The sequence below is a fragment of the Papilio polytes genome, unplaced genomic scaffold (assembly GCF_000836215.1).
Source record: "Papilio polytes unplaced genomic scaffold, Ppol_1.0 DF824024.1, whole genome shotgun sequence".
In the NCBI taxonomy this organism is placed as follows: domain Eukaryota; kingdom Metazoa; phylum Arthropoda; class Insecta; order Lepidoptera; family Papilionidae; genus Papilio; species Papilio polytes.
The window spans coordinates 3,889,279-3,898,775 of NW_013525180.1; the positions used below are offsets into that span (position 1 = coordinate 3,889,279).

Sequence of the window (9,497 nt, forward strand, 5' to 3'; positions counted from 1 at the left end):
CCCGCACGACACCTGCGGGCCCCACTCGTTGTGCACTCTGCGAACTGGACGAAGTTGCATCAGTTAATACAATATTCATATCGTACCATAGCACATTTAAAGCAGCAATTGTATTTCCACATGTACATTTTATATGCAATACGAGGTCTACAAATGCTTACTTTTCAAGTGACCCTTGGAGTCGGAGCGCTTAACGAACTGCGTTCGCACCCGAGCGCACGTGTCGGCGTCCTGCGCCTGCGCATCGCTCTCGCCGCAGCCGGGGATGAAGTCCACGATGTTGCTGAGGTCCACTTGCGCGCGCTTCCGCTCTATAAAGTTCTGTATGCGCTGCTGCAGCTCCTCGTTGGAGACATTTATCTGAATCAAGTTTGTGTCGGTCGTGTTGTCCGGCGAACGAGGAGGTGATGGAGATGGTGATCTGTGAGGTGGCAGTGTTGGTGAACCTGCAAGGATGTTCCGGTCGTCAGTGGGGAGAGCGTCCGGCTCTTAGGACCATTCAATAAAAACAAAGTGTATTTATCAACAATTGCATATATTTATTTAAAAACAACATGTACTTCGCACAACAATAAGAAACCTCGTAACAAGGCAAACGATTCTATATACTACTATAGACTCTATACTATAAAACAAGACACTATAAATTCTCAAAAAAAAAAACCAACTCTATGGTCGTTTTTCTTAACTAATTCCACACATTCTAACCGAGCCACGCTCGGGGCGTATCGACAACCGCGTATTATGCTGCAGTATTTCTAACCTATTGTAAATTTTAGTATCTATCATACCCTTATTCAATTATCAAAAATTGTCAAAAAAACAATTAATTATAACACATATAAATACAGGAGAGCTTATAGCTTATTCCCGTGAGTGATTGCCCATACAAGTGCTGTAATATCATTTAGGTGCAGTGGTGACAGAGGTGTCGGTGTCGGTGTGGACGTGGGCCCACGCACATTCGGGGTTCTCCTTCCAGTGCGGCGCGAGGTCGCCGGCGTAGTGCTCGCGCTTCCACACGGGCGCGCTCGCCTTCAGCCGCTCCAGGCAGTGCGCCGCGGCCGCCAGCGCCGGCCCGCGGTGCGCGCTGCTCACCGCCACCACCAGCGACGCCTCGCCGCACGCCACCGCGCCCAGCCTGCACACACTCACACACTGCGACACTGCACACACTCCAGACATCATTTACACTTCAAATTATTGGCCCTATGATAGACGAGTATTAACTTGAGTATGAAATCATCCAGTTTATTGCAAATATGACTAGAACATTATCAATTACAATATGTAATTGGTGCAGACAATGCAGGTCGCTCGTCACACATCATGCCCCACCGAACACTAATCACACTCATCCTCTATTACACATCTAGTTAACATATTGCCTTTCTCCATAGATACAAGTTGTTAAAAACTATACTAAGGTGACTTTAGCAGTTGCAATCTGAATATAAATGTAAAAAAATCCTTCAAAAAGATCTATCTTGATACAATTTTGCAATATTCTTATATTCCAGAGGAATTTCTTCTGTGTATTCATTGTCAATATGTTTTGTAACAAAATAAATTTTCTTCCAAATACTAAAAATAACTTAATGAGTAAAATCCAGATAACATTTGTACCCTCATTAAAATTCATGTCACTGATAAAACAACTGAACAAATAAAGTGATGTAACATTACAAACAAAGTGAATATCATTTTAAACAATATTTGTCACATTTTATAATATCAACTCACTTTCAAACATCGGGACTGAGCTAAACACTTGCATTGATCAAGCATTATTTAAAGTTATAATATATGACAAGTTGTTTGGAACTTCCCTTATAACAAGTTATCATTACTGATTAAATATACAAAAGTATAGTTATACCTGTGGTAAATAGCAATGCCATGCACAGCCGGCCATCTGCCTCTCAGCTCATTGCAAATGTCTTTAAATGCCTTCAGGGCCATCGCCTCATACGCTTCATACTCCAACTTCACCACCTGTGAAACACACTGATTATAATTAACTATACCAACTATAACAAACCCACTACTAAATAAACAATACAATAAACTTACCTTTTTTCCTTCAAAGTTGTCTCTAGTTGTGCCAATGAAGACAGAAATGGCTCCGCAGCTGCTGTCCCCTACCAGCTCACTAATAGCCTCCACCGACAACTTGTCCTCTGTCAATTTTAAGTGATCCATATTTATAACTAAGGTACCATATGACAAGCGGCTTAGCCCCCACTCAATGGTGGTATCACTGCAATTCGATCTTCCTGTTTGATCTCCAACTCTACACTCTGCTCGCAAACCTCCTCATTTTTAGCCAAAAGTATATTATTCCTCAAAGACTGCAAGTTGTATGTCTCTGTGATGATATTGAGTAGCCCCTTGTAACTGATCCTCGAAGGCAACTGAATAGTAGCCTCCCGAGTACCCGCCAACTCCTTTGACTGAGCAAAAAATAGCACTTTCACTGTGACCGCATGCTCACTTTCCATTATTCATTCTGTAACAGAAAAACGTAATCCAAATGTAAAGATATATAGTCAATTTAACATGTCATATTTTGTAATCAACTAATTTATGAACAAAGTCGCTAAGCCGTGAAGTAAACTGATGTGTGAATGTGGAATGAATTTACAGTGTGTGTAATAATAAGCAGAATAGTAAAATATATAAAGTAACTCTTTATTTTTACCCTTATAACATGAAGTCATTTGAAACTAAAGATTAAGAACTTTTGGTGTACTCGCAGTTGCACCCTTGAACACTTTAAAAATTCATTCGGTATTCTTGAATAAGACATTCGAGTTCAATTCTATTGTGTCAATGTGTCAATGTCAGCCGGTGGTTAGCTGACACACTGACAGCTGTCGCTGTACGTCAGTCATTCGTCATTGGTCAGTCGTGTTAAACCCAGTGTTGCCTCCCGGATGAATAGTTCTTTAGGTAATAAAAGATTTTTAACTTCAAAAAGCATCTAATCACTTCGCAAGAAGTTGAATCTTTTTTTATTTCATTGCGTTCACCTATGACGTAATCTGTAATAAAATTAATTCTTACATTAGGCAAATGAATACTTCGCCCACGAAAAAAATAAAGGCCAAGCAAATATGGCAAGTTTATATTTGACGTTTAAATTTTTAAAATGTTACTGAATTTCAAACACAAAACGGCAAAACGGTCTCGGTACATTGAGCGGTGTATTTGTGTGTGGTCGTAACAGCTTTTTGGCAAGATTCCCTTGTTCCTTCGGGAGCGAGTTATATAAACTAAACGTCGAGATGTTTGCGCCACAACGAAGTTATAAATAGATTTTTGACTGAAATTCACGTTCTGACATTTTTGTTTTTATGACATACATTGCATTCGTTTATAGATATGCGTTAGAAATCCAAGTGAAACTCAGTGTATCAAATACTTTAAATATTAAAGTGAACGTCTGTTAAGTGAGTTGTATCGTATGACATTAACAATAAGTAGCAACAGAAGAATTGTGGTTTAGTATCGAAGCAGGAAAATTTGTAAGTTATTTTTTGAATTTAGCAGAATGGCTCAAGTGGAGCCCATGGACATTGACGATATAGAAAGCGATTTTGACAACAAAGAGAATAGTTCCCATCACAGCAATGTGCTGCCCCGAACGCCTTGCATGGAAAAGGGATATGAGGAACTGGATGTGTCGGAATTGAACATGAAGCTGAGGTATTCAATAACTCCTGCCGCTTCTCCTATGTCCAGAAGTCTTAATGACTATGATAATAACACAACTGCTATGAATATTGAAAATAATAATTTGACCCGTTCTTTAAATTCTGCAATCACTAAATCTGAAGTGGTCAATTCTCTAAAGTCACTCCCATTGCAAGCTAATTCAAGTGACACAGTGATTGATAATAAAAATACATCAGTGTTGCGCACCATACAGCCAGCTTCTAACAACGATGTAACTGTCACTCTAAGTGAACCAGTTGATAATGATGAAACCATGTCCCTGCCGAGCACATCATCTTCTGTGACACATACACCGGAAGCAACAACACCCACAAAGGAAATACCAAAGCATGATGGAAGCTCACCTATAATGAGGGGTCTAAAGAGTGTACTCAATATGTTTCGTTCCTCTCAAAGTCCCATTCCCCCCTCTGAGACCACATTATCCAATATAAAACAAGAAAATCTTAGTGTTGATGACTCAATTTTAAAAGATGTGGGAAATAATGGGTCTCAAACAGTAGTGGTATCAACTCCTATTGCAAATAATAGAAAAGTAACAAGTGAGTCTCGAAGAAGCAGTCCCTTAAAAGATAGTATTGTATTCAATGATGACCTTGAGAAGGATTTGCAGTGGAAGGATGAAACAACTATATTTTTCAAGGATGAAAAAATTCCAGTTCATAAGTTGTTTCCTTCAAAAAATGTTACAAAAACTTTGAAAATGGACAAAAGTGAGAATAAAAATGTAACAGAAGAATACATGAGTATGTCAAATAATGCTTCAATTTGCCAAAGTGGGAATGCTATGAATATACAACTTCCTTCTTTACAGAATGAAATTTCAACTCTAGAGTCAGATAGTGAATTTGTTGACTGTGAAATGACACTTAATGGGGAATCCTACTATAGCAAATTGGCTGAAAAAGAAGATAATGCTTGTGATATTACCAGGAATGATGATAATCATATTCATGATAACACTAAACAAGTAATAGATAACATTGAAGGTTTATTAACAGATTGTGAACAATCAAAAAACAAATCATATGTGTCATACAAACCATGTGAAATTACTGATGATGTTTCTACAGCAATAATTTCAGATCAAAAAATATCTTTAAATTGTGACATAAATGATCAAAAAGAATTTGAATCAAAAACAAATGTTGTATATGATTCTACATCTGCTAGAGAACTAGAGAATAATGTTAACACAAATGTAATACTTGGATCAAATGATGAAAGTATTCAGAGGTTAATGAAAAATGACTTGAGTGCAGAAGAGAATACCACAGAGAAATGGAATGTAATTAATGATTATAATGAAAAAAATCATCTTAGTGAAGTTCCTTTATCTAATGACAATAATGATGACTTTATTGAATTTCCCAATACTACAGGTGTGACTGAACCTAAGATTATATGCACTGTTGAACAACAAGATTTGAATCAAACTGCCATGAGTGTAGATTATAGTGAGTCAGTAGAGGCTCAGCGGTGTAAAGATGTTCAAAGTGAGTATGAATTAAATCTGGATCGAAATAACCTAGAAGCCACTAGTTTTAAGCCATCCAATAAAATAGATGTATCTGTTACAGAGGAAAGTCCATTACAACCAGTATGTCTACACAAACAAGAAGATTGTATGCAAAGTCAAATTATTGACTCAGTTGATACCGCTACAAATATATCTGTTACACCGGTCATTACAGAAATTAATGATAATCATAAACAACTAACTGATGAATTAACGAATGAAAATGATAAACACATGCCTCAATGTGTTACTGATAAAGAAACTAATGGTGAAAAACTGATTTTAGAGGAATTCAAAAATGAACTAGCAGGCATGAATATGTCTGAGAACTTGTCAATAGTTCCTTGTAATGTAACTGAACAGGATTCTCTTAATAATTGTAAAATGTTGAATACTGTAACTAATGAACAGAATACTACAGGAGCTAAGAATTTCTGTGCTAGTGCAATCGAAGATCATCAAGTGGTTGTCACAAGTAGTACATTTTCAATGACACATGGTGTAAAAGAAACTGACAAAGAGTCAACTAATTTTATGAATGATGAAAAAATTAAGACAACAATAGATATAGGAGATGAAACTGTTGTAATTGAAAGTAATTTCAATGAATTAATATTATCAGATAAATTACCTGACTTTGATAATACCTATTCAAATGAGCCGAATGATTGTGCTATCTTTAATATGGACGCAAATAAAGTAATAAATTTAGAAAACGTAATAAGTATGGATAAAGTTAAGCAACTTGTTCATAGCAATGTGTTGAACAATACTGCAATAAATGACCATGGTGAATGTAGCAAGAAGTATGAGGAGTTTCTTAAAGACAAAAACATTAAAACTGAAACAAAAATGGATTCAGTTGTGGATAAGGAAAACGGAAGTGACTGTTTTAATAGCAAGGAAATAAATATTTTTAATTCGAAGGATATAGTTTCAACAGAAAACAAAATGGTAGGGGCTTCCAACATTTTAAATCCAGAAGAAAATGAAAATTTGCAATCAGGAGATAGTGTAAATGTAAATAATTCATTAAATGACATACACGAGATATATGGTACACCTGATATTCCTTCTAATCTGCCTGAACAAGATACTTTCGTTGATACTATAGAGGTATTCGCTTGCCAGACAGAAAAGATAGATTCTAAATTTGGTGTGAATAAAGAAGATGTTATAAGTCAAGAACGATTTGCTACAAATTTTTCAATCCATGAAACAGACAACGACAGTTCGGTTAAAAGTAGCGAGCCTAAAAACGTATTCAATTTGCCTGAAATGTCAAGTGCATTTATCTCAAAACTGAAAGAGAATGCGGCCACGTCATCAACTCCAGATTTAGAAGATGTTTCTAAGCATATTTTCAAAGTACCTTCTGGTAATTTGACTCATGTTTCTCATAAATGTGACGACAACACGCAAGATCGATCTATAGATCGCAAATTATGTGTAGATAAAAACCAACTTGACTCCTCTGATGTAAGCACGTCCTCAAAAGCCTCAGAAGCGACGGTCCACGAAGTTAACACTGAAGACGATGACACTGTAGAAGCATCTTTCTTTGAAACCGAAGAATTTAATGATGTTGATAAAAAATCTGATCACGAAGACATGATAGATTTTTCTGATATACCCACTCAAAAGATTAGTAACAATCCCTACAAAGGAGAAATGTTTATTGATGCTGAAGCTTTCCAGTTTCTTCTAAATCAGAATAAAAGCAATGTCGTTGCCGACAGTGGCAGAGAGAGCTTGTTCTTAAAGTTTGATCCACTCTTTGCAAAACGAATGTCCACAGACGCAGCGGCTGTTAGTAAAATTCAAAAAGGACAAAGTACGCCGAAGAGAATTTCTAAGGCCTTATCAAATATCGATTTTTATAAAAATGCTAACGAAACTACGGAAAGCACTTTAGATGCCAATTTTGAAGATGCTACTGTTTTACTTTCAAAACCAATGATGGTGGTGAATCCTGCTGTTAATTCTGTCTTTTCACCAAGAAACAAATCCTGTACACCGCCGAGAACAAATCGGCGATCACATACGTTTACTTCGCCCGCCATCGCTGTTATAGACCGCCTCCTTTCATTAAGTGGCGATAACTCTGCGTTAAACCTGGAAATGTCAATGACTGATGTACGAGGACGAACTAATGAAACAGACCAAGTGCTGACACAGCTAAGGGAGCTGTTAGCTGAAAAAGAAATAAACGTTCATGGCCTAAGGTCGGAGAGTAAGGAATTATCCGAGAGATTGCGTACGTTAGAATCGCAAGTTAAAACCTTAGAAACAGAAGGTGAACAGAGACTCCGAAAAGTAGACGACTTGAACAAATGCCTAGCGGAGAAAACCAAAATGAACAAGGGTATGGCGGTTGTAGTCGAAGAATACGAGAGGACTATTGCCAGTTTGACAGCGGAAATAGAGCAGGACAAGAAGGCGCATGCGGAAGAACGAATGAAACTAATAAATGAAAGAAATGAACAGAATGCCCACCTGGCGAGCATGACCATGTCATTTAATGACCTGCATAGTAAGTATGAGAAAAATAAACAAATAATTTTAAATTGCAAAGACAACGAAGAAAAATATAAGAGATCTATTAAAGAATTCGATGAGAACGTATTAAAAATTCAGAATAACTACGAACTGTTGAAGCAACACGCGACGTCCAATTTGAACAATAAGAATGACGAGTTTGAGAAACTGAACAAGACACACGAAGCCGAAGTTTTAAAATACGGAGCTATGATAAAGAGAAAGGAGATGGATATATCTTCGCTGAAGGAGACTTTGGCACAAAAGATTAAGGCTAACGAGGAATTGACGGCGATCTGCGACGAACTTTTAAACAAAGTCGCATGAGGCGCAACCTGCACCTCCCGGCACGCCGACTTCTACCACTCGTCACAACACGAACATGTCAGCTCCCGACGCAATGTGCCAACATACTTTACTTTTAAAGACTGTTATTGTGATAATATGTAAACAGTTTACTAGTTGCCTTCTAAAACTAATAATAGTTTCACAATTTGCTCGAATTTAATTATATTTAAATTAATGACACTAATAAATTGTAAAAGCTAATTTTATATTCTGTAATTACTAGGATTTTGGAAACTAATTTGTGAATAATGTTCACGTCATGAGATGATACTGAGAGCAAGATTATAATCGGTATACTAATAGTTTCCCTTTAAAATGTAAATGACATTGTTGTAATCATGGTGACTAAGCTGTACATTATATGAAGGGATCTCTAACATTCTAATGCTTATAACATTTAAAAAGTGAACAATGTTTAAATTATTTTCCGATAGAGTTTTACTGTAAGTGTTCGTAATTGTAACTAAAATTTTGTTCTGTATCTATTCTTAAGATTATATTGTCCGTAAAATTATTTTTGATAATCATATTCCATTTTTCCAACTGATGTAACGACTTATATTTTTGTATCGTCCATAAAATATAAAATAAATATTTGCTTATTTAAAGTAGTGTAACTCTGTTCTACTTTTGTTCTAGTAAAAATTATCCTTCATACATTACTAGTGATTGATAGTTTTGTATTGTTTTTTTTTTAGTTTATAGAGTTTCGGTTGACATTATTAATTGGTTTTTATAACATTGTAATATATCGTGAATGATTGTCAGGTCGCATGTTATTTTAGTTATTAAAGTCACTTTTTTTAATAAAATTGTTTTTTATTTATTACAAACTTCCAATAATTAACCGTTTTAAAATTTGGATCTAGTCCACCTTGTTTGAAGATACATGATTCAGCATGATGAATTCTTTCAATGCACCTATTTCGCCATTGGTTCTATGGGATTGCAATGTACAGCTTATAAAAAGAGTTTAGACATAAAATTTAATTACGTTATGTATAGTCGGGCGGAGAAAGGGGCTTCCTGCGTCCCATTTTTCAGGAAACGTAAACACCTATCCTTAAATAGATCTGAAGACACGGCGAGACTTGAACATGCGCTCGATTATTTTAGTCGGCGGTCGTAAAACAATCAAAAGGGGTCACCGACCTTTCGTCGATATGTTTACGAGGACGCCACGGTCACACGTGGGCCGCGGGCGTGCAGTATGATCTGTGCCACGCCGTACCAGGAATCGGGAATCATCCTAGCTGAAGTGAAAAGGTCTAGGAGTACAGGCTCGCGCGCCGCCGGGCGGTCTCGTCGTGCCGTCGGCGTCGCCATGGCAACGATTGACAAACACTGTCAGACG

The 9,497-nt window shown here is 36.8% G+C and overlaps 2 protein-coding genes across 4 annotated transcripts; one reads left to right on the forward strand and one right to left on the reverse strand.

Moving 5' to 3' along the window:
* Positions 1-3: 3 nt before the first annotated feature.
* On the reverse strand, positions 4-2,287 carry LOC106100945 (molybdopterin synthase catalytic subunit 2; the record flags this gene model as incomplete). Its single annotated transcript, XM_013280010.1, has 5 exons — positions 2,074-2,287; positions 1,880-1,995; positions 963-1,141; positions 162-446; positions 4-44 (listed from the first exon to the last, which is right to left on the reverse strand). Coding segments are annotated over exons 1-5 (750 nt in total), but the record flags the coding sequence as incomplete, so codon positions are not given.
* Positions 2,288-3,142: 855 nt separating this feature from the next.
* On the forward strand, positions 3,143-8,928 carry LOC106101126. 3 transcript variants are annotated; one of them, XM_013280248.1, is made up of 2 exons: positions 3,143-6,142; positions 6,185-8,928. In XM_013280248.1, exons 1-2 carry the CDS (start codon positions 3,554-3,556, stop codon positions 8,120-8,122), a joined length of 4,527 nt encoding a protein of 1,508 aa, XP_013135702.1. In that variant the 5' UTR covers positions 3,143-3,553; the 3' UTR covers positions 8,123-8,928. The 3 variants fall into 3 exon arrangements, with proteins under 3 accessions (XP_013135702.1, XP_013135703.1, XP_013135704.1); XM_013280249.1 differs by having other exon boundaries at positions 3,143-5,234; positions 5,304-8,928; XM_013280250.1 differs by having other exon boundaries at positions 3,143-5,234; positions 5,319-8,928.
* Positions 8,929-9,497: the final 569 nt, after the last annotated feature.

Bases quoted from the DNA above. Each gene is read 5' to 3' on its own strand.
- LOC106101126 (XM_013280248.1), top strand. From the start codon at position 3,554: ATGGCTCAAGTGGAGCCCATGGACATTGACGATATAGAAAGCGATTTT. The intron at 6,143-6,184 runs GACTGTTTTAAT...TTTAATTCGAAG, and splicing joins TGGATAAGGAAAACGGAAGT to GATATAGTTTCAACAGAAAA.